Source organism: Silene latifolia, chromosome 7 (assembly GCF_048544455.1).
Source record: "Silene latifolia isolate original U9 population chromosome 7, ASM4854445v1, whole genome shotgun sequence".
Taxonomy (NCBI): Eukaryota; Viridiplantae; Streptophyta; class Magnoliopsida; order Caryophyllales; family Caryophyllaceae; genus Silene; species Silene latifolia.
In genome coordinates, this window is record NC_133532.1 from 64,882,743 (window position 1) to 64,908,159 (window position 25,417).

At 35.9% G+C, this 25,417-nt stretch overlaps 1 protein-coding gene across 2 annotated transcripts in view; it reads left to right on the forward strand.

The window, feature by feature from the left end:
- Nucleotides 1–1,681: 1,681 nt before the first annotated feature.
- The window catches only part of LOC141592278 (piezo-type mechanosensitive ion channel homolog), a 31,078-nt gene continuing 7,342 nt past the window's right edge, over nt 1,682–25,417 (forward strand). Inside the window, exons 1-15 of one of the 2 annotated variants that reach the window (XM_074412876.1) lie at nt 1,682–2,015; nt 6,166–6,246; nt 6,358–6,517; nt 6,599–6,756; nt 7,256–7,412; nt 7,539–7,725; nt 9,003–9,118; nt 10,288–10,372; nt 10,704–10,919; nt 11,002–11,179; nt 11,935–12,063; nt 12,263–12,436; nt 12,575–12,808; nt 19,796–21,328; nt 22,705–25,211. In XM_074412876.1, the coding sequence (XP_074268977.1) occupies nt 1,967–2,015; nt 6,166–6,246; nt 6,358–6,517; nt 6,599–6,756; nt 7,256–7,412; nt 7,539–7,725; nt 9,003–9,118; nt 10,288–10,372; nt 10,704–10,919; nt 11,002–11,179; nt 11,935–12,063; nt 12,263–12,436; nt 12,575–12,808; nt 19,796–21,328; nt 22,705–25,211 (5,964 nt within the window). In that variant the 5' untranslated portion in view covers nt 1,682–1,966. The remainder of the gene's footprint in view (nt 2,016–6,165; nt 6,247–6,357; nt 6,518–6,598; nt 6,757–7,255; nt 7,413–7,538; nt 7,726–9,002; nt 9,119–10,287; nt 10,373–10,703; nt 10,920–11,001; nt 11,180–11,934; nt 12,064–12,262; nt 12,437–12,574; nt 12,809–19,795; nt 21,329–22,704; nt 25,212–25,417) is intronic. The other variant, XM_074412877.1, reaches the window with a different exon arrangement.

A 25,417-nucleotide genomic window follows, 5' to 3' on the forward strand; every position in this document is an offset into this window, starting at 1 on the left:
ACTACTCATTCATCCACCACATGCATTCAACATAGATACACGAATAAAAAGAAACACATAGCAATCCCATGACACCCCATAGTGACCGGTTCAAAGTTGTAGGGCGAGTTCACGACTTTAGGACGTCTCCCAAGTCTTTGCATTAGCTCCTAACAACTTCTACCCGGGTTCATTTTAATTTGACTCTCTACGTTCATTAGGTTCATTGATTTTAGGTTCCAAAATCGTTGCTCTGATACCACTTTGTAACACCCCCATATACTAGAGTGCCTTACCAAGGACCACTCGAGCATATAAGGATGCTACCATCTCGGTTGCCCGGGGTAGTACGCATCATAGAAGCAATAATGAAACTTTAAATAAAGAATAAGTTTAATGAATAAGGTTACAACTCCAAAATACCAAACTAAAACTAAAGTAAAGTATTACAACCAAAAGTTATCAAAACTGTTATAAGCTATGTCGGCTAAAGCTAGATAAAGATTCTTGATATCCTCTTCTACTCCCGTGAGCGATCATCATAAGCTATCTCTTCACCTGCCAAGCCAACTGATCACCATCTCCGAATGGATCACCACAGTTTTGAAAACAAAGACGGGGTCAATCATATGCATATACATGATAATAAAACAATAAAGCCACAGCGGAAACAAGTCACACAACCACCACACTCTCCCAACTCCCTTATCTCACCAATCACTGACTACACACCCAAGGTGTGTAGTCCTGTCAGGTTACCCATCGCAACAGGTAACCCACACCGCCAGTGGGGGACCGCAGCCGTTCCCACCTAAGCCCCGCTCGAAGCACGAGCGAACCCAAAGTACTTAATGTGCACATCCCTCTTGGTTGAGACACCCAAGAGGCGACAAAGGGGCGTGGAACACCTCTCAAGTGAACCACTCAGCCGGAACCAATCTCCATACTCCAATATCACAATCACAATCAATCATAATCCATAGTAATAATCTCAATCCACAACTCAACATACCGTCAAAATGAATCACAATAACACAACACTATCACAATACCGTCACAAATATACGAAAGACTGAGTAGGAAACCCTACCTTATTGCAAATCTCAACAATCAACACGGCAAAAGGGCTAGAAGCGCTCCTCTACGAAATCACCTCCTAAACATATAACAATCAATCAATATCACATAGAAAAACTCTCAAATCACAATTAGGGTTCCACCCCTATCAACCCCCAAAAGGACAAAACATATATGAGACACTTACCGATTAGATCTAGGTGCAAAAGATGATGAATCCGAACTAGATAATGCGAAACCCTTGAAGAGGATTAGAATAGCTAAGGAGGAGTTACGTTGTTTGATTTATCTTGTGAAAAGGTGTAAAAATGATTTGTGACAGTAAAAAGGCTTTTATATCTTCCCTAGTTATTCTAATCAAAACCGCGGATTTTACCCCGACAAACCAGTTACTCGATCGAGTAACAGAGCTGATTCAACAATAGAGAGAAGATGGGAAAAAAATTAAATTTGAATTTTCTAATAAATGGTAGATAAATGGAAATTATGATAGAAATGTAGTGCGAAAATAAATTACGAAAATGAGATACTTTTATTCAAAAATGTGAATCCAGTCAATTCAAATTCGATTGGTTCAGGTCAATTACAAGAGTTATTTCTAATTGACACATTACCAACCATAAACGTCACCCATAAGAAATTGCAGGTCTTAGCATTTGTTGAAAAAAATCAATCAAATCTTAAAAAAAATCTAATTTCTCTCCCTCCGTCTAAGCTCAACATTCTATCGATCAGTGTGACTGGCTGACTGTTAGCTGCACCATATATTCTCGCAAAATAAATTGGGAAACCAAGAACGTGACCCCTTTTCAATTTCTGAAGTATTGTTCAAGTAAATATGATTTTGGGGAATGAATTGGGGAAATCTAATTCACATTTTTACCCACAAATTCAATAAAACATCTGGGCAATGGAGACTTTCCTCCCTGGATTTCTCTTGCCTTTGCTTCTATTGTCAGGTATTTCATTTACCATTTGTGTTAATTTATCAAGGAGATTAATAATTGTTAGTATTTTGGTACTGATTATTGAGAATTTGTGATTGGGGTTCGATATTTCGAGTTTTGATATTCAGCATAAGTACTTTTAGATATGGTATTATGTAGAACTGCAGCTAGGAGGGGTTAGTTATTAGTATGGGGTTTGCTAGGGATGAGGTTTCGGATGTCGAATTATACGGAGTTGTAACCCTACCTAGTCGAGTTTATTTGTCTGAAACTTTTAGTTTGCTTGCTGGTAAATGCTGCCTAGTAATTAGTATGGGGGTTTGCTAGGGATGAGGTTTCGGAGGTCGAGTTATACAGAGTTGTAACCCTACCTAGTCGAGTTTATTTGTTGCAACTTTTACGGTGTGTTTGGATTGAGGGATTTGGAGGGAAAAGAAAGGGAGGGAGAGTAGAGGATTTAAAATCCTTTGTTTGGATAGCAAATAAGGGTGGAAGGAAATGGAGGGGGAGGGATTTAAAGGGATTCCTTTTCCCTCCTCCAAGCCTAATCAAAATCTCTCCATAATAAGCAAGATTTGGAAGGAAATTGTATCCAAACACCAACATCCCATTTCCCCTCCCCTCCCCTCCCCTTCTCTTCCCTCATTCCCCCTCCCCTCCCTTTCCCTCCACTTTTGCTATCCAAACACACCCTTTGTTTGGATTGGGTGATTTGGAGGGAAAAGAAAGGGAGGGAGAGTAGGGAATTTAAAATCTCTTGTTTGGATAGCAAATGAGGGTGGAGGGAAATGGAAGGGGAGAGATTTGGAGGGATCCATTTTCCCTCCTTCAAGCCTAATCAAAATCTCTCCATAATAGGCAAGATTTGGAGGGAAATTGTATCCAAACAACCACACTCCATTGCCCCTCCCCTTCCCTCCTCTCCCTTTCCCTTCCCTCCTCTCCCTTTCCCTTCCCTCCTTCCCCCTCCTCTCCCTTTCCCCCCACTTTTGCTATCCAAACACACCCTTAGTTTGCTTGCTGCTAAATGCTGCCTAGTAATTAGTATTGGATTTTTCCAAGGATGATGTTTCAGAGGTTTAAATTATATAACGTTGTAGCATTACCTAGTCGATATTATTTGTTTTAAATTTTAGAGAGCAATGGCAAAATGAGATGATTCACCAAGTTTGTTGGTAAATGCGGCCTAGTTAATACCAAGAAGGGTTTCAAGCTTACTTCAAAAAATACCATGTGCATTTTGTGTTTCATAGATTTTGTTACGCAATTGCTAAATCCCGCACGCTCTTTTACTAAATCCCACACTCTTTGCCCTAATATACCGTAACTACCCTTCATCATAAAAAAGACCTAAAAGAGTTATCTCCCTCCTCCCTCTCTCACAAACCTAACCAATTCATTAATAACTCGATAATTTGGATCGTATTCGAACATACCACACGTAATTTCTCCTTTTTATCAATAATTTTATTAATACCATCTTTTAATTGATTTAATTAATAAAAGGGTTTTTTTACAATTAGGGTTTAGGTTGATATTAATATAGTGTTCTTGAAGGGGTAGTTATGGGGTCGTCGAACTGGCCGGAATGGGGTAGTCGGAGGGCTCGGCTGGACATCAAATTCGTGGCAGCGGTGGATCGTCAAACATACCAGAGTTTAAAGTTGCATTTCCATCGATTACATTTTGCTTACATTTTGCTGACACAAGCAAAAGTAGAACAATCAATATCTCAATGATTCTAAATCGTAATTTATTTTCGCAGTACGATTTTTACTCATTATAGTACTTTTTGTACACAAATTTTCATTTCTCTACCCTCGACTAAGAAACACATCAAACTTCTCCCTTCCTTCTCTCTTGTTGCAACCTTAATCTTCTTCAACCTCCTTAAAAATTTTCAATTATGAACGATTATTTGAATAGTAGGTATTTAATTCGTTAATCCCATATTAATAATATAATTGATTCTTCCTTACAATTTTATTCTTTTTTAATTAGGGTTTATGTCTGAATTAGTTAAGGGCTAATTAGTGGGGTCGACTGTGGTCAGCGTCTATGGTGGGGTCGGCGGCGGTCAACGACGGGGTGTGGTTGGACAGTGGTCCGTTGGCGGCGTTTTAATGGGCGTTCGAACTGTGGTGCGGTGGTGGGAGGAAAAAATCGTGGTGGGGATGGTTCGGCCGGATGGCTGTCCCTCCGATCAGTAGCCGACACAGGTGACGTGGGTTGTGTCGTTGGCGGTGTTGTTGGTCGATACCGCAGTAGTATGGAAAGTAGCAGTACGAGATACGGGTTTTGGTGTTTTTCTATGTACGGAATATGTATAATGGAGGGAGTATGTATGCAGTAAAAGTAATACGGGGGTTGTAGAGTAATTGTTTTTTTTTTTTTTTGTTTTAATGTACCACTCCATTGTACTGGAACTCTGGAAGTAAAGCCAAACTGTAACGCATCTAAGTTAAAGTTGAAAATTGAAATATGGTATAGTCATAAAATGTCGTTTAAAATTGTAATACATTGAAACTTGTACGTAGGAATGATTATAGATTATAGGTGTTTAATTTATAAATGAGGTATGTTTGTGCAGTATATGTGTAATTTATGAACGAAGTGCGTAAATTAAAGAGTAATGGATGTTTTAAATTAGAGAGAATATCAGAGAGACTAGAGAGGGAAAATGGGAGGAGAAATGAAAGGGGTATAATTGTCAACAGCGTACTGCTATGAGTAAAAAACGTAATGCGAAAATTAGCACCCCTAAATTCATATTACAGTAATACTATAACAATAGATCATAATTCTTTGGTTTTTGATTGTAGAGATTTGCAAAATTGACGTTAATGTCATTCGATTTTCTCACTTCTGGGTTGGGATAAGGACGAAGGGAGGGTTTATTATCTTAACTTTTGGTTTTTTGATTTTCTATTTTGGTGGGGGAGAAATAAAGGGGGTAAAATTGGAATAAAAGGTAAAAATGTGCGGGATTTAGTAAAATTGTTTGCGGGATTTAGCACGACCCTTTTGTTATCGTTGACAAAGCCGCTAGTGAAGAATCTTTCCAACACCATCAAAGTTCTGCATTTGAAATTTAAACTTTTGCCCTCATGTGTGACTGTATATAATCCTAAAGTTGTATAATTTAAATCTGTCTAAATCTTTGTGGCAAGTATTGGGATGATGATATTATATGGCAATAGCATGGAGAAATTATTCTCTTTAGGTGGTCCTAAAGAGTTGCTAAAAATAGTCTATATTAGGCCAGTACGACTAGCACTTGACCAATATGGCCGATATTTGACTGTCACACCCGATATCTGATTGATTGGCCATACAAGGCTAATAAAGCCAATACAAGACTGATACAGCTTGTATGACTGATATTAAAACAAGCTGTGAGAAACCGTGACATTGGACACGCCGCTATATGGCACTTCCACTTCACATAGAGCATTGAGTATCTTGTACAAGGTGAACTTTTTAAACTGATAAAAATGATGCTTAAGTCAAATCAAAAGAAGATCTATTCCTTTTGGGGTTTTAAGCAACTGTAATTCAAGAACTGTATTTGCCTGTGGTTTGTACTGGTTCAAGGACCTTATGTTTACAACAACAAAGAGACTATTTCTGAATGATCCAAAATGAATATTGTGTCAATAATCGCATCAAATGACTCCTAAACATAGTTGAAAGAACCACAGCCAATTTATTGTGTCATTCTTCTTTAGTCTATCACATTCTAGAACAAAAGAATACAGACTCTTTATTGTGCGCTTAGGAATGGATATAAGGAAACCGTTCTTATTTTAAAAAATTTGAAGCCGAGGAACTCACTTCCTTATGGAGAGTGATACACAGAGCAATTTAGTTTCCTTTCATCTTCAAGGATGCCATTTAAGCCAATGCACATCTCTACTACATATAAATTGGCATAATTTTCGCTGATTATGCTATTTCTGTGGGTAGGTTGATATTTTCGGTGATGGTTCTTCTTTTCTTTCGTTTACATTGGGTTTCTAAGCCTAATTAATTGGATCTCTTTTTTGTTACTGGTTTCCACATATTTACATCTGGTTCTTTATCCTGGTATCGATGTACATACATTGAAACAATTATATTTTGGCATTCATAATTTTTCTTAAAGTTACCTTTTACATTGCAGCTTCTTTACTTGATTGGAGTTTGATATCTCTTGTTGATCTGATAGCATTTCTTGTCATTCAATTCATTGTGACGAGAAGAGGTGAGTTCTGTTCACTTTGTCTTCTCATTGAGTTCTATTCACTCCTAAAAAAAGAAAAATCTTGAAGTAGATCTTGAGATTCTATTTACAATTCTTGGTGGTGCAATGCAGATTTTCATTTGCAGAAGATTATTTTATTCTTATGGATCTTAAGTATATTCTCTTTGCTTGTTGCCCTTGTGCAAGCAATTATTGTTATTGTTTTGGCTATCAAGAGTGGTGACTGGAGTTTGATGTACTCATCATGGATGAAGCTAGTTGGATTCATGAGGTTTGAAAATTAGGTCTTAAAAACTCATTATGCCCATACATTCCCGCCCACGGAATCTATTGAATATATTGCTATGTGCAGATTTGAGTCATGGAGATCTCCAACTGCAATTTTTTCATCGGTCTTACAATTATTGGTGGGCTTGGTTTGTTTGGCTGTGTTATATCAGCACAAATTAGGTCTGCTTCTTTGGCGAATTTCATATTCAGGGAGGTTCTCGTCCATTTGTTTGCAGTTAGGTACCAATGCTGCTTGTAATCTTTGGTTCTCTTAAGTTCTACTGTTATCATTACCATAATTTTATTATACATTCTGTAACATCTTATCTTAGTTCTTTTGTTATTATTATCATTACCCTAAAGCCTATAAAGAGGTTCCTGCTCAAAGCAAGGTAAGAGAAGAGACCGGATATGCTCAAGCTTTGCATATAACCGAAAACAAAATGACTACCCACTACTTCAAGAAAAAAGAACCACTAGGGTTTTACGACTTTACGAGTCATTTTGATGAAGTCTATTGTATATTTGTATTCCAAAGCCAAAAGAATAAGATATCTGGCCCTATCGAAGTAGGTAGATATACGACTCATCTTTACTGATAATTTATTCAATTTTCAACTTAGATGTTTGTAGATATAATCATACCAATTTATAAAATGAGATGTGAAGGGGTGATCTCTTTGGCTAACTATTTCCCCACTCTTTATCTCTGTCTTCTTTTGTGGTACATGGATACTAGGTTCATACTTCAAGGTTGTCTCCTGCTTCTTGTTGCCTGCAATTCAATTGGTTGTCGGGATTAGTCATCCATCTTGGGTATCCCTGCCTTTTTTTATATGTAGCTGTGTTGGACTCGTGAATTGGTCTTTGACGAGCAATTTTTCAGGGTTGTTCAGGTAGGTCCTATTCATGCTTTCTTTCTGGCATATCTGGTCATCATTTGTCGTTTGTGCATACTTACATAAAAGGGTTTCTGTTTGGTCAATCAATTGATTAATGCTAGTCTTTTTTAAATACTGAAGGTGGTGGAGGCTTCTTCAACTATATGCTGGTGTCAATATTCTCTTGCTTTATGTGTATCAGCTTCCTGTAGAAATTCCGACAGTCATTCAGCTGATTGCTAAATTTGTTGGTCTCTACAAGATATCTGCTGAATCTGGGTGGCTGGAACTATGCTCTGGTCTTTCTCTCATTACCTTCTACACACTTGTATGTATCTACATATATATCATTCTAGTGTGAGTGTGTGACATACTAACATTTGCATTACTGAGAGAAATAGTAGGAATTCCTATCACCAGGATCATGCTATCAAATCTCGGTTTGAGAATACATATCATTGCTTGTCATTGCGTTATAAACGCGGCAGATACTGCCTCAAAGTGTGGCTACGATAACTATTTAATCCTTGATAACTCTGTTGCTATGTGGTGTCACTGCTGATATTTATTACTATGATAAGCATTCCATTTTTTTTTTTGCTTTTTTGAGAATCCTATTCTGGAAGCCTCAGATTGACATGCTCCTTCACCCCTTGAAAAAGATGGAAACAGGATATGCAGTTTTGGAATGTGAAGGTGGTTAGTGCCTTTGTGACACTTAAGCCGAGCCGCAGTACATTAACTCATCCAAGTCCAACTTTTGAACCCAATTGAACCCAAATGTACACAAATGATATATTTTGTTGGTGTCAAAATCCATAATTCCCTCCCTAACTTTTATTTAGACATAATCCCATTGTTAGTGCAAGATTATACTGAGATTTCTCGCTGACTGGTGGTTTAGTTAGATTTCTATTTTTCTTTCTGTTAACGAGCTCCTATTATGTGGTTTATCCACACGGGAGTGTTCCACATTGACAAAATGAGGGAGTTCACCACTTTATAAACCAAGGAGTAACTCCTCCTATCACCTAATGAATTTAGTTATTTAAACCTTCCTGGCCTTATGAGGTGGGATCTCTCTCCTCCTAATGGGTTTGGCCAGACCCCTTTCCATAAGTTTATCCAGTGCGTTCTCATGGTTTCGCACCGCGGCTCTGTGTTACTTCGACTCTCCGACACGGTATCGTGTTTGACACGTGTCAGAGTGTCGGACACGGCTATTTTGGGTGAATTTTCCTATTTTGTGGTCTAAATTGAAGTGTCGAAGAGTCGTGTCATGTCGGACACCGACACGTGTCTGACACGCGACACGGCAATTAAGTGAAGTGTCAGAGTAATATAGCCGGGGCTTTAAGAGACCTCACATGTGAGGGGGAGTGTTAAAGCTTTATAAACCAAGGAGTTACTGTTACTCTCCCTACCACCAATTGGTTTTAGGATGGATTCTTCTTGGGTTTATGAAGTTGGCTCTCTCCCCTTATGGTTGTGGCCTAGACCCTTTCCAGGAGTTTAAGAGTTCCTGTTGAACTTAAATTTTTTGTGACGTCAAGTTTAAACTTTTATTAAATTAGTTATATGTTGTTGCTTCGTCTTGTCACACAGCTTTCATTCATCAGAAAGGATTTAGAGGAAATGGAATTCATGATGACTGGGAGGGATAATGACTTGACTGAGCAGCTTCTTCCTGCGAGGCATTCATTTTTTGTTCGACAGTCAAGGTCTCTACTTGTGCATTTATTATATATGTTTTTAGTCTGTGCAGCAGTTTGTCTCAGTGCTGACAATGTTATATACCATTCTTCTTTTTCTTATTTTTCACTTTTATATCATGTCTTGACTTGAAGGTATATTGATCTAATAACAATTCTTATAATTTTGTAAGTCTCATCCTTTATTCAGATATGAAATATTTCTCTTAATCTGCTCGCCATCGAAGTTCTGTGGACATAATTATGAATGAGAGCTTGCTTGGAAGGGGGATAATTGTTACTAGGGTAAAAAAGGTTAAAATAAAAGAAGTCTCATGCTTTTGTGCACAAAATATCATTTCCAGAAAGCGATCTCTATCACATTTCGTGTAAATGCCCGTCATCATGTGCTTGAGTGCATCTCTGCAATATGCTCTCTTCTTTTCAGTGCCCTTACACTTTTAAAATGAGGTGTTTCCTTTGTGTTGAAGAGAGAACTCTAGGAAAGCTTAAAAATGTCCACAGTTGTTTTAAAATAGAGGAGAGTGAATAGTTCGTACTTTTCAAATTTAAAACAAAGAAGTTTATTTACAAGGCCATGATGCACAACAAGCAGTTATTTTATATCTTATTGACCTCCAGGGATCCAACAATTCTGATAAAACCTCAGTCCATTATACTCCGTAGATTATATTCACTTGAATAGTTCATTCTGTGCACAAGCTCACTCTAAAACCATGAAAGCTACACACTAAAACCTTAAGCTGCACATTCTGATGACGAGCTTTAGTAAAGTTGCTCTTCTCTGACTTTTGACTTTTGAATAAATATGGTATTTCCTTAAATCTTTATTTTAGCCAGCGCTTTGTTTGGTGTTATGAATTGACTCAGCCCCTACCCTAGTAAAAAAATTGGAAAAAATTGAAAAACGAAACCATTCTTAATGTTGTCGTGTGCGAGAGATTTCATTTCTTGTACTGTTAAGTAACAGTCCATTGATGTGATTCTCGGACGCAATTTTCATTATCTATCATCCATGGACACAACCTCTTTCACGTTTTAACGTCTCTTTTATGTACGCATCCGACCTACGGGGGATTCTCTAAAGTCTTGTGTTAGAGATATTCTCTGATATGATAACGTTTTTCATGTTTTTCCCCTTTTTTGAGCATTTACAATAACTATTATCCTTTTTTTAGGTCTGGAGAGAGACACACAAATTTTTTGGTTAAAGGAGCAGTTTTCCGGATATTCACCATCAATTTTTTCACGTATGGCTTCCCGGTAACTCTCCTGCACTACATTCTATATCTCACTTTTATCAGAAGTCCTAACTGATATAATGATGAGGTGCCTGAATGATCATCATTTTAGGAAATTTTTGTCCTGCATGTATATTCTTAATGTACTCTTAACTACATTGTATATTGATGTTTATGGTTTTGATTTAGGATATTTTCTTTAAGGTATTTTTATCTTGTTATAGGCAATGGATTCCTTTCAAGGAATTTTTGCTGTTGATTGATTTGTTGGTTTAGTGTTCTGCATCTTATATTTAGATTTTTTTTTAATTTCGTTTTCGGTTTTCTGAATAGCTTTTGTTTGAACTTGGCAGATATCTTTGCTCGCTCTATGCTTCTGGAGCTTCCATTTTGCCAGCATATGCGCGTTTGGATTGCTAGCATATGTTGGCTATGTTGTGTATGCATTCCCATCATTGTTCCGTTTGCACCAGTTAAATGGCTTGCTGCTCGTCTTTATACTCTTGTGGGCTGTATGCACTTATATCTTCAACATTGCATTTTTGTATGTCAATTGGGAACTTGAAAAGGTAATCCTCTATAGCCTATTCTGATGCAGTTATAAAATTCCTTTCTATTCCTGGTAATTAATTCTTGCCCTCAAGCGTACAGGATATGGAGATATGGGAGCTTATTGGCTTGTGGCGTTATTCAGTTCCTGGATATTTCTTGCTTGCTCAATTTGGGTTAGGAGTTTTGGTTGCTGTTGGTAATCTTGTGAACGATTCTGTGTTTACCTACACCTCCAGTGAGAATGATCATATTCAAAATGACGATGGTGCCATAGAAGGTAAATTGATAAAACAACTTGTTGTTCGTCAACTTTTATTGGTTATGCGCTTATGCTTAATGACCTTGTTCCATGTCTGGATATTTTTTGTTAATGAATTCTCCTAGTTCCTTATATACAATATCTTGAGGAAGTGTCCACGCTGAAATGCTTTTGTAGGATCTTGTTTTTTCCCTTTTCCATGTTTGTGTGCCTTCCTTGATAGAAGATCTCATTTAATTGTATCCAGAGTGGACTCAAACTCTCACATCAGTCATTGTTATCGAAGTCTAGGCCAATTCCTATAATTTCATTTCCATTTGTCATTTACGTGTATTTTAAGAGACAGACTTGGGGTCATTGGGTGAAACAATTTTTTCTGTCTATGATTCGACCATCTTAGTCTCTAAAGTAAGTGTGCTAGCTTTTATAATACACGGTGGGCTTATATGATTTTAAATATACTGTATCTTAGATTCTTAGGAAACTGAACATTGTATCATAAGCTCTTACATTAGAACCTTACAACTTTGCCTGACTGGAATACTGGATCTGCTGGCTTTACCGTAGTCCGTAGTTGATTGTTTCACATGTTAGTCAAAAAACATAAGGCATCTAAAATTATGTCTCCATTTACTATGTATGGGCTATTTTGGTTTAACTATCCCCTGTACTACTCTTTGCTTGAAGTGTTCCTCTACATTCATTTTTGTTCTACGATAATTATCTTAAGGCATCCAAAATCTAGACGAACCCTAACTATGTTGCATCTTCAGTTACAGAGGAGACCAAGGTGCTGGCTGTTGCTACAATTGCTTGGGGATTGAGAAAATGTTCCCGGGCAATCATGTTAGTGCTGATATTTCTCATAGCCATGAAGCCAGGACTTGTTCATGCTGTCTACAGTAAGTAAATTGAATATTACGGTCTGTTTCTTGAGCGCCCTTTTCGGTCTGCTTCTTGAGCGCCCTTTTAAAAGCTTCAACATTTTATATCCCCCTCCTACGTCAGTAATATATACTTGGAGTGGAAGGTTTGATCATTTAATTTCTCTTGAAAGTAATGTGGAAGAGTGACTGGTATTAATTAGTTGCACTATTGCAGTGATCTTTTTCTTGTTATATCTGTTGGGCCACAATATCAGCAAGAAGATGAGGCAGGCTTTGATACTTCTTTGCGAAGCTCATTTTGCATTGTCGTACATCCTTCATATAAATATAATATCCGAAAAGCTGGAACGTTACGGCTCATTAACTCATGAGATTTTGATGCAACTAGGTATGTTTTATGACTTTATCCATCTTGCTTTAGTTTCAGTGTAACTTGTTTATGACGTTCTTATTCCCATTATACCACAATTTGTGTTTGAATGGGCCTTGGCATGCCATCTTCATATGTTTCTCTGACATGTTGTAGGTCTCCTTGATCGCGATAGTTCATGTGATTTCTCGGAAACAGCTCTTCTTGCGTGCTTCTGTGCTGTACACAATCATGGATTTGAAATGCTGTTTTCATTCTCAGCTGTTGTGCAGCATACACCTTGCCATCCAGTTGGATTCAGTGTGCTTAAAGCTGGATTGAACAAGTCAGTTTTGATGTCAGTTTATTCTTCTTCGTCCAGTGGAGACAATAGCAATGGACCATCTCAAGGTGTGAAAATTCAAGTTCTTTAGCGCCCGTTTTTTTTTTCCTTCGCTGTTTGCTATCTGGAGTCTACTGTTAAAAAAAAGGATTAGGCATAGATCTCCTTTGATTGGTTGAATTGAAAGAGTGACGAAGGAATATTCTGCAGCTCCACAAGTAGGCCTGTGCTACTATATCTTCGATCCTGGTTCCATGAAATAGTGCCACTTTCATACGATAAATGTGATAGATTCATATACGAGAATCAGTAGAGAAATGAGATGATATGTGAGAAAGTAGCAATTACCTCTATTGAATAGAAGATGAGTGATAGTCACTTAAAGTGGTCTGGCCATATGAGACACACCGGTTAGAAAGCTTAAAAAGTGGTGAAGTGATAATGTTTTCTTTGAGGTAGGAGGATACCTAAGAAAATATGGATTAACTGTGATCGATATGGCCTTCTTGGGAATGAAGAAAATATGGCATAGGGCATTTGGGGGGGCAATAATCGGGATGAAGGAAAGAGTTCATGCTGATAACGGGGTTTGATTTTACTATGTTATTTGATTCTTTTACTTTTCATTTATTAACTAGATTTGTGACCCGTGAAATTCACGGTCTGTTTTAGCTTTGTTATTTTATCGTATTGTTAAAATTTGTCCGAACAATTAGTTGATCCATTTAAAAAGATATAGACTTAAAATACATAAAAGTTAGTTAGTTAATACCTTATTTCTTTGACTACTTTGGTTTATTTTCAAAGCTATATGTTCTACTTAAGTTATTATTTTGATTAATATACTAATAGCATGTGGTTTTTTTTTTTAAAAAAAAATACCTTCAATGAGTCCAGTAATTCATGACACCCATGTGAAAACACATTCAACAAATTCATGAGTAACCCAACCAATTGATCAACATCCGAGCAACATGCCCTAATCAAATAGATATTGTAAATTAAATAAGATGTTAAAGTTGGTTTAGATGATGTTTATGTTACTAAAATGCTGAAACTACACATACTGTACTTGTCCGTCACATCTCATCTTTTAATTATTTTGCTTTCTCTCTTATAAATTATTTATATTGAAACGCCTGTGAGATGAAAGTTATTTTAACTTGGCTTGAATAAGAACGTGTCAATATCCATTGAAACTTTACATTATTGATCCTACAATTTTAATTATTCGGCTTCAAAACCCTCAGCAACATGGGTCCATGAACATGAACAAAATTAATTATTAATAAGTATTTTAATGTAGTTTTTTTAATAATTTAAAGTAGTTGTCATATGGCAAAAAATTAATTGTTTAAGATTGCCTTTTAAGTAGATTGTATAGATAGATTGTGTACTAAATTTTCTATGTAAAAGTTGAACGCCCCTTTGTTATCTAGGTAAATGAAGTTAGTGAAGACGAAAGGACAAATTAATGCATTATGCTGAATTTTTTCTCTGTTTTTTTTTTTTTTTTTTTTTTTTTTTTTGTGAGAATGATAAATCTCTCAATATAAGGAGCTTAAAACATATAGGATTAGAGTACTTTTTATCTTCCCAATATTTTAATTCTCATAAATCATATTTTTTTTATAGTAGCATAGTTACGAAGTTTAATAAATGCTAGTCTTAATATATCATTTATATCAATTTGTCAAAAATTCTAAATTTTAATTTTTTGCAAAAATGATAAATTGAGTTAAATAGTAGTCTACTACAAATCTCGATGCATTCTCATTATGTGTTATAAGACATATACATTAGATAATATGACATGTGCGCATAAATATTAGATCATAATATACATTTAGCCATTATCTCAAATTTCACACTATGAGAGCTATTTTTCAAAGGGAAAATGATGAATAAAAAAAACAACACAGACCAAAATAAAAATTACATTTGAAAGTTTCTGAAATACTAAATTTTTTTATGAAACTAAAAACAATTAGTCATTTACTTTCATGTTGTCAATCTTATAATTAGTTTATAATATTGTATTGATTGGAATGGAGGGTGTATTTATTTAAGCAATTCTAGTATTTTTTTTTGCGAGAAATTCATGATCTTTTTTATTCATCTACCAAGGGGTAAGAAAAAATAAAATAATACAAGAGAACAATTCTAGTATTTTCCTTCTTCATATAGTTTTCTTTCTCCAATGAACGAACCCTACAAAAAAAATCCATTGAGTGATTAATAACAAACAAAATGGTGGAATTTGATTTATGTAATATTAACCTTATCGTTATTAATTTAAGTTTTCCTTTAAATAATGAAAGAAAGAGGGCATTGAATCATAAAGATGTAAGTATATTTACCTTTGAATAACACAACTCCACAAATCTTGATAGCCTCTAAATAAGAACAAAACAACATATATGTGAAGTCTAAATGTGTGATGAGTACTTCATAACCAATGAAACTTAAAAATAATTAAATAAATTATTAATTTAAAATATTAATACATTTACCTTGGTACAATGATAAGAAAGATTATTGACACATACAATTCCCTTGGTGATGAAGGAAAAAAAATATTGACTTGAATTTTGGCTCACAAATGTTGCCTTCCATTAAATATTTATAGTCAGTTAAGGATGCGTTTTATGACTTTTGGACGTCTTTTTTTTTTAAATTATTATCAAATTTAATATATTCATAAATATGTAGCAAAATTTTATGACTTTTAAGCATCTTTTTTATTTATTAGTAAATTTATTATAGACATAAATATAGAATAAGGAGAAATGAAATATAAAAGGTTTGCCTTAATTTTTTTTATCTATTAGTTTTTTTTTTTTTTTTTTTTTTTTTTTTACAAAATCCACTTTGCATGAGAGTTGTTTAGGGAGTTATCTTACGAAACTAAAAGATGGTACATACTTTGCCTTGCCTTTTATTTATAGATTATACTTATAGATTATATTTATAGATTTGTATATATATCTAATATAATGAAATTGAGCAAGTTTATAGTAGTAAGATTTAAGAGGGAATTGCACACATAAACAGTTTAAAATTAGAGTACATGATGTAAATTTTTATTTGTCGTTAACCTATTCTATTTATAAAAATTAAAATGCAAAATTAAAAAATATTAATTGCAAACACAAAAAATAAATTAATACAAACTCTTTATTTTCCTCTCATAAATTTGGTTATTAATCTACTTATTTATTTAACCTTTAATTTCTTTTATTTAATAGGATGGTTTTTTTTGGTTTTCTCTCACCATCATTATAATTTGTAGTTATCATAATTTTTTTTATCTCCCTTTTAATTCACAAAATCGTTCCTCTTCCCTCGAATAAATTTTTGAAATTAATCAATAACTAATAACAAAAATATTATGTGATATTTATTTGTTGCTTAAAATACTCTAACAATAAACGTCGAAATTTAAAATTTTAGTATGAATTTTGATTTTTAATTGATTTTTTAATTTATCTAGAAATTAAAAAGGCTAAAATTTAATGTTTGTTATGGCAATTTATTTTTTATGTAAATATTTTTTAATTTAGGTATCATTTTAAGTGGATCATTATACGAACATGAATTACCCTCTTAATTAAAACGCTCATACTAAATGGAGGATTGGTGACGTGAAATTTTGGCAATGCGAGGTGGCATTGTCTACGTGGCTTTTAAGGTTTACCCTTTTAATAATATTTTATAGAGATTAATTAAACACGTCATATTACATGGAGGATTGGTTACGTGGAATTTTGGTAATGCGAGGTGGCATTGTCTACGTGGCTTTTAAGGTTTACCCTTTTAATAATATTTATAGATTTTCCATTTTATTTTTATTTTCATTTGTATCTCTTCTTTTTCAACGTTGTCTTTTCCAATGTTTTGTGTCATGTTTTTCCCCTTTTAAATTCACAATTTTAGTTCTCTTTTGAAATATCTCGTAGCTCTCATTCTAAAGGGCCTCTTTTTTTTTCTTTTTTTCTTTTTTTTTTTTTTTTTTTTTTTTTTTTTTTTTTTTGCATCAAGCTAACCTGAAAAAGACCTAAAGAATTGAAAATTTTCCTGTTAAGGACCTCAACTGTAAACTTATACATTTGAGGACCTCAACCTCAAAACGGTTCACATTTTGTGTTTAACACTTAATATTTGACTAAGAAACTTGAAATTGACAATTTCTTTCCGTCATTTTTTTTTTTTAAACTGATATACCTATGATAGTGTCATCGGTCTCACGTTTCTCGCATACTATGCCTCCAATTGTTCCTGACAAACATAACAACAACAACAACAACATTACCCAGTGCCTCAATGGCTCCCGCAAATTGTGGGGTAAGGAGGGGTCGGATGTACGCAGCCTTACCCTTGCGTTAGCAACAGAAAGAGGCTTTTTCCGAATGACCCAAGATGAAAATTGCGTCGAGAACTGCATCGAAGGACCACTACTTCACAAAAGAAAGAAGCGCAACCACTTTAGGGAGCCATTTTGATTTATTCCATTATAATCCATAGCCAAAGAGTAAGGAGTCTTTGGTTCTTGACAAACATACTTTCATATAAATTGCTTCCATCTCTCGTTATACTTGATTTTTAAGTAATTAAGCCTGCCGTCAATCACTCAAATAAACACATTACCCATAAACGACTTTCTCTAATAGACCATTTTCATCACACGTATACGGTATAACCTATCAATTTTAGAGTATAGTTGTTTCTCTAATGAATTCCACGTTTGGTAAAATGCAAGTAGTTGTAACTGTGGTGGAAGCATTAGTATGACGAGGAACTAGCGTCAATGTGATATGTGATAACAACATCAGATCCTTAATCCCAAAATGATTTGGGGTCGGCTGACATGAATCATCCTTTAAACTGTCCATGAGTGAACGCACACTTTAAAATGCGAATAGAAAAGGGAAAATGAAAAACAAAAGGGAGAGCGGAAATGTAATGCAAAGTCAAGGTAAGCTTAGAGATTTTAAAATCGAATTCCGGATTTCTTTTATAAAAACTTAAAATTTAAATCGAGAGAAAAGATTAAAACGATTTTTAGAATTAAACCGAAATAGAATTAAGGATCCGGAATGCCTTAAAAGTAAACCAAGTAAAATATATATGAAAGTGTTTGGTAAAAAAAGTGTATCAAAGGAGAGAAGAACAAATAATTAAATTTTTAAATTAAATAAAAACACTAAATATGTCAAAAAAAACATCAAATACTAAAAATCCACATGTATCCTTTCCCTCCTGCGGACTTGTGCCCTCTCCGTCACCATCCTCTCCTCAAGCCCCAGAAATCTCATATCGTGTTCTCCAATGTGATATGTGATCATAATAAATATTGTAACAAATATTTACTATTATCGTAAATAATAATATTAATAACAAACTAACAAATAAAGCAGAAGGAAAGGAGTCAGATGAAAGGAATTTTAGTTTTCAATAAACCAAAGAAGTGCTAGAGTATGCACAAGTGGTAGGAAGTGAGAGAAAGATACAAAGAAAGAGATTTGTGTATTTGGGTTTAGAAGAAGTTAAACAAAATTCAGTGGTTGCTTTGCCAATTAATTACTACTACAAGTTAGCTGAAAAAATTAAAAGGTTTTTGAGTTTGAGGTCCTTACCTACCTCTTAGAGTTGAGGTCCTTTACTTAGGGTTAACTCTTTCTTCATCGTTTGCTTTGCTTCCCATCACACTCTTTTCGCGCATCTTGCTTAGTTCTACTATTGTGATTTCCCCACACACTATGTTTTAATTGCTTTATCACCTCACATTTAACTATTCCTCTGGTCCTTCCAACGATTCACATTAGCTAGCTCCAAATCATTTCAGGACTAAGGCTTTATTGTTGTTTACTTGCGTTATTTGGGGCCTTCTGGTTGGGGTTTTATGAAATGTTATGTAACTGTCTCTATGTATATATATGTATTACAAAATTGATTTCCAAGATCTATTCTTGCTTTGTTTATTGGGGATCTACTGTCTCTATGTATATATGTATTACAAAATTGATTTCCAAGATCTATTCTTGCTTTGTTTATTGGGGATCTACTTGCTACATTCTTATCTTGTAGCTTTCTTAGTGCAACTACTCTTTTCTCACCCCCTTTGGAAACATCCACAAATCTAATTTTTTTCCAACATAATTGACTTGCCGAGGCTTAACATGGAGGATAATAATAGGATATAAATATAATAGTTGGACCTCGACCATCACCTTAAGGTTTTGGTTGAGATGGTTTATCCATCATAGTATCAGAGCCAGCGTGACCTTGGTCACGGGTTCAAATCTTGGGAGCCTCCAATATCTCACGAAGTGAAATTTCAGCACATGGTATGGGGGAGCCTGTGCACTAATCTGTGTTACTCCGACTCTCCGACACGGTGTCGTGTCTGACACGTGTCGGAGTGTCGGACACGGCTATTTAGAGTCAATTTTCCTATTTTGTGGTCTAAATTGAAGTGTCGAAGTGTCGTGTCGTGTCGGACACCGACAAGTGTCTGACACGCGACAGGGTAGTTAAGTGAAGTGTTAGAGTAATATAGGCACTAACTACTCTTCAAGGCCAATGGGCATTTGAGTGAGGGGGCGTAATAGGATATAAATATAATAGTTGGGCCTCAACCATCACCTTAAGGTTTTGGTTTAGATGGTTCATTTATCACATAATCTCCAGATTTGGTGCGCAAATGCATGAATTTTTTTTTTTTGTCAAAGTGTTTGCGATCCTTGTACTTAGTAACCATTTTTGCACTGAAGCTGATTGGATGTTTCCTTAGGAATTATTTATTGACGTCATTGGTGGTGATTGGGTTCTGTTTAAATATGGTGTGATGTCAATTATTAAGATAGGCGAACAAGACAAGATGTTTGGGAGAAATGATGTACTCGATTGTCATTTAGGTAAACTGGATTTATAGCCTATTCTTGCCTAGAGATAAGAGGCAAATAAACCCCAGATCTTGGTATATAAGTTGTATTGTCTGCCGTACGTGTTCACTCATCATTTTAATCTCATATTGTTCTACTTTTGCTTTGCAGAGAGAAGAATTTCATCGTATTTAAGTGCTGTAGGGCAGAAGTTTCTTGCATTGTACCGGTCATGGGGGACCTATATTGCTTATTTGACTATACTTATAGCGGTGTACCTCGTTAGACCAAATTATATATCATTTGGTTATGTCTTCCTTTTACTATTTTGGATCATTGGAAGGCAACTTGTTGAACGTACAAAGACACGTCTATGGTTCCCCTTGAAAGGCTATGCCATCGTGATGTTTGTCTTCATGTACAGCCTCAGCATCTTTCCAAGCTTCCAGGAATGGCTGTCATATAGAATTGATCTAAACACTAGTTTTGGGTTCAAACCTGAAGCTTCTTTGCTAGAAAATGTCTCAGAATCGCTGGCAATTTTGATTGTTATGCAGCTGTATAGCTACGAAAGGAGACAGAGCAAGTATAATTCACCGAATGAGACTGACTTGCTTCAGTCAGGGGTTTTTGGTTTTATAAAAAGGTTTCTAATATGGCACAGTAATAAAGTTTTGTTCGTGGCTTTATTCTATGCATCGATTTCTCCAATAAGTGCATTTGGGCTTTTGTATCTTCTTGGCAACATCCTCTGCTCATTATTTCCTAAAACCTCCCGGATCCCATCAAAATCCTTTCTGGTTTATACGGGATTTATAGTAATGCTGCAGTATCTTTTCCAGATGTGGGGTCAGGTGGCAAAGATGTATCCTGGCCAAAAGCATGCCGAGGTGTCTCAATTTTTGGGTCTCAGAGTTTTTGAATCTGGGTTTTGGGGAATAGAATCAAGCTTGAGGGGAGAAGTCCTTGTTATTGCGGCATGTACGCTCCAATATAATGTTTTCCGTTGGTTGGATATGATGCCAAGTACTAATCTATGTAAAGGTGAGTGGGACGAGCCATGTCCATTATTTGTCTCAACAGAAGGAGATGTTACTTCTTCTAGTTATGATGAAGAAAACAAATCAGGGTCACACCCCACACTATCTGATATACATAGGAGAACATCAAGCAATTCATGGCCATCGATCGCCACAAGCCGCTCCCAACAATTGGATCGGGGAAGAGAATCTAATAGTACCCATGATGAAAGGAGTTCATTTGGATATTACTGGGGAAGTATGAGGGAGAGTCAAAAGTGGAACAAAAGGAGAATAGTGGGCTTAAGAAATGAAAGATTTGACATGCAGAAGACAACGTTGAAAGTTTACTTGATGTTTTGGATTGAAAATCTGTTCAATCTCTTTGGTTTGGAAATCAACATGATGGTCTTGCTTCTTGCTAGTTTCGCTTTCTTGAATATCATTTCGCTTCTCTATATTGGTTTGCTTGCTGCTTTAATACTTTTGGATAGGCATATTATTCGAAAGCTATGGTCCATATTGGTTTTCCTGTTTGCTTGTGTCTTGATTCTTGAGTACTTTGCTATCTGGAAAAATCAATTCTCTCTGAGCGTCAGATCACAAACTGAGAGCAATCTTCGTTGCCATGACTGCTGGGAGAGCTCAAAGCTACACTTTCAGTATTGTGGATGGTGTTGGTTGGGTATGTTTTTCTTTAATCCCTTTACACAATCTTGTTAACTGATGGATCATCACAAACTGATTGTTTGCCTTTAATCTTAATTGGATGTCTGGATTAACCAAGATGTATTTTGGTGGTTGAATTATGGTTCTACTTCTATGAGCTCTTGAATTTTTATTTGAATTGTTGTATATCAGCTTTGGAATTGTAATAAGCCTATCTCTTTGAAGAAGTGGCTATGTCACTACCTCAATGTCTTCTCTATAAGGGCATCTTTTAGCTACAAGTTTTGCGACAAAAAATAAATAATTTTGAGAAATCGATGTACAAGAACAAAGCCTTAAGCAGAAAATGATTTGCGGTCTTCTAACACGAATCATCATTTGAAATCATTAATGGGAGATGGCCAAATAATGAAAAATTCAAGAGAAGGAAAGCTCAATAGTAAAATGAGATATAGTAGAGAAAGAAGATAACTGGGACGAGAATGACATGAAAAGAAAGAAAAAATAAAAAACCTTTAGAATGAGAGATAAGGAGTAATTTAAGTGGTAGAAATATCTAGAGGAAAGATGACAAATAAATGTAGAAAGACTTAAAATAAGACCAGAGAAAATAGTCTGACACAGAAAATAAATGTAGAAAGAATTAGAATAAAACCACTGAAAGGTAAAAATTGACTGTCAACATGAATTTTCTTCCTCTCCATCTTCACAATGTCATATTTTCTACAATTCCAAGTACACCCATGTCGATGGAGGTAGGTTTTCCCCTTCATTTCACTTTCTCCTTATATTTCTTCTAGTCATCTAAATATCAAGCTCAAACCAATGTGTCACTTAATCACTGTGTAACATTACCAAATCACCTCATGCGTTTCTCATGCATCTTATCTTAAATGAGTGCAAAGCCTACTTGTTTCCTACTCACTTTGTCTTTCAACCGATCTTTTCCTGTATGGCTGCCTAGCCACGGAGCATACACATCTACATCACATGCACCTTATAAACGACACTGGCTCATGGTCCAGCACTCACTGGCTCATCCTTTTATCACGCCATAGGTGGAATCTTTTGAAGCATTGGGTAATGTTGTTTGTATCGCATACTACAGAACAGTACGCTTATGATTAAGTTATTTCATCATGCATTATGTTGTTGATGGTATGAGGAAGGTTTCTAGTGGTTTAGTCTGAAACAGTGATGGTTCTCTACTTCTCTTCTTGTGAAACTGTAGAAAGGTAAATCCATTACTCATCCATATTTACTATTTAGCACAGACAAATTATTTCTAAGATGTTTTATGCAAAACAATGTAAACTCGTCCAATTGGACTGCCACTGTTCCTCATTTTTGTTCTGAAACTTTAACATCAAATCATGTTGGTTGGTGTTTCAGGAATTATTGTTGATGATCCACGAATGCTTATGAGCTACTTCATTGTTTTCATTATTGCTTGTTTCAAGCTTCATGCCGACAAATCCCCGAGCTTCTCAGGGCCCTTTACATATCATCAGATGATGGCACAACGGAAAAATATTTTTGTTTGGAAGGATCTTTCATTTGAAACAAAAAGCATGTGGACATTTTTTGACTATCTGAGGCTCTACTGCTACTGTCACCTCTTGGATCTTGTGCTTTTGTTGATTCTAGTAACTGGAACTCTTGAGTATGACATCCTTCACCTTGGGTATCTTGGTTTTGCTTTAGTTTTTTTCCGGTTGAGGCCTGAAATTCTACGCAAAAGAAATAAGATCTTCAAGTTCCTTCGGATGTACAACTTTGTCATTATTGTTATGTCTCTTGCTTATCAGTCTCCTTTCATTGGGGTCTTTAATGAAGGGAAGTGTGGCACTGTGGGTTACATATACGAGGTCATAGGCTTTTATAAATATGATTATGGGTTCCGTATTACCTCAAGATCAGCATTGGTTGAAATCATCATCTTTATTTTGGTTTCAATACAGTCTTATATGTTTTCATCTCCCGAATTTGAACGTGTATCACGGTACCTCGAAGCAGAGCAGATAGGGGCAATTGTACGCGAGCAAGAGAAAAAGGCCGCATGGAAAACTGCCCAGTTGCAGCATATCCGCGAGTCGGAAGAGAAGAAACGTCAGCGTAATATGCAAGTAGAGAAGATGAAGTCTGAGATGCTTGATCTACAAGTCCAACTTCATACCACAAACTCTCCAGTCAATGTTGGTCAAGTGTCCCCAGAAAGCAGAGGTTTAAGGAAGAGGAGAAGTGCCTCAGTCAATTTGGAGAGCGATGCCAGATCATCTCAGAAAGAAGATCTAATGTGCCCATCATTCAGTTTAGATGGAGGTGTTAATGAAGCTGGTAAGCTGGAGCCACTGTGGAAAGAAGGACAAAATGCTTCTGGTGACTTAATACTACCAACAGAATACCTTGGATCTCCAGTTAGTTCGAAAGAATTTTGTTTTGGGGAAATTACAGAAATTGAGGAAAATACTGTGCACTCTACAGTTGAAGGAAAACGGGAAAGCTCCAAGGGACAGTCAAAGGATCACCCTCTCAAACAGCTGATAGGTGATGGGGTTTCACAAGTACAGTCTCTTGGAAACCAAGCCGTTACCAATCTTGCATCTTTCCTGAATGTAGCAAATGAAGATGGTGACTCAAATGGCCATTTGTCTGACGATGATGGAGGCTGTGATGAAATAGAGAGCCAACATGCGGAAGATGTATATATTGTTCGAACGTCGTCCTTGCAGTCTGATAAGGGTAGAACAATGACAGAATCTCTGAGGCTACAGCTTGGAAGGATTTTGCAGCATATATGGTCTCAAATGCGATCCAATAATGATATTGTTTGTTATTGTTGCTTCATCATGGTCTTCCTTTGGAACTTCAGTTTGCTTTCTATGGTATACCTTGCAGCTCTTTTCTTGTATGCTCTGTGCGTTAACACTGGCCCGAGTTATACCTTTTGGGTTGTCATGCTAATCTATACCGAGTTCTTTATATTACTGGAATATTTATACCAAATTATCATTCAACACTGTGGGTTGACCATCCGCTTGCCATTTCTTCAAGAATTGGGGTTCCCTTATAACAAAATCAAATCATCATTTGTGATAAGCTCATTGCCAATCTTTGCAGTCTACTTCTTCACTCTGTTGCAAAGCTCCATTACAGTACAAGATGGCAATTGGACTGCATTTTCCAAAATTAGCGTCTTCGGCAGAAAAATGTGTGACGAGAACCTTGTGCGCCAATTTTCTAGCTGGAGAGAAAAGCTAAATAAACTAGCTCAACTCTCAAAAGATGTGGTATGCATGATGGTTAGAAGTTGCTTAAAGTATTGGAAATCTTTGACACAAGGAGCCGAGTCCCCTCCATACTTTGTACAGCTATCCTTGGATGTTGGTCTGTGGCCGGAAGATGGCATCCAGCCTGAAAATATTGAATCAAGAGTGAATAATTTGCTTAGGATAGTCCATAGTGAACACTGCAAGGAAGAAAACCCAAATGTTTGCCCCTCAGCTAGCAAAGTTAGTATTCAGAGCATTGAGAGGAGTCATGAAAACCCTAATTTAGCTTTGGCCGTATTTGAAGTTGTATATGCGTCTCCTTTGATAGAGTGCATTCCAGTGGAGGGGTCAAAGTCACTTACGCCAGCAGCCGATGTTGCAAAGGAGATTCTTATTGCAAAACGCTCAGGGATTACTGAAGAAGTTGGATTCCCATACCCAATAATCTCTGTAATTGGTGGTGGGAAAAGAGAAATTGATCTATATGCCTACATATTTGGAGCTGATTTAGCCGTTTTCTTCTTGGTTGTGATTTTCTACCAGTCTGTCATTAAAAACAAAAGTGACTTCCTTGATGTTTATCAACTTGAAGATCAGTTCCCTAAGGAATTTGTGTTTATTTTGATGGTAAGTTCCAAGTTATACTTAAAAAAAAAAAAAAAAAAAAAAATTCAAGTTCTACTTATTTATCATTCTGTGTCTTGATCACCTTAAATTGCATATTGACATATGATTGAAGTTACACTTCGTTTTCACTTTCCAAACTTCAATTGCCTTACTATGTCACTTGTGGACTAAGTAGTCAAATATCTTTGCCTCACTCTCCCAAGGAA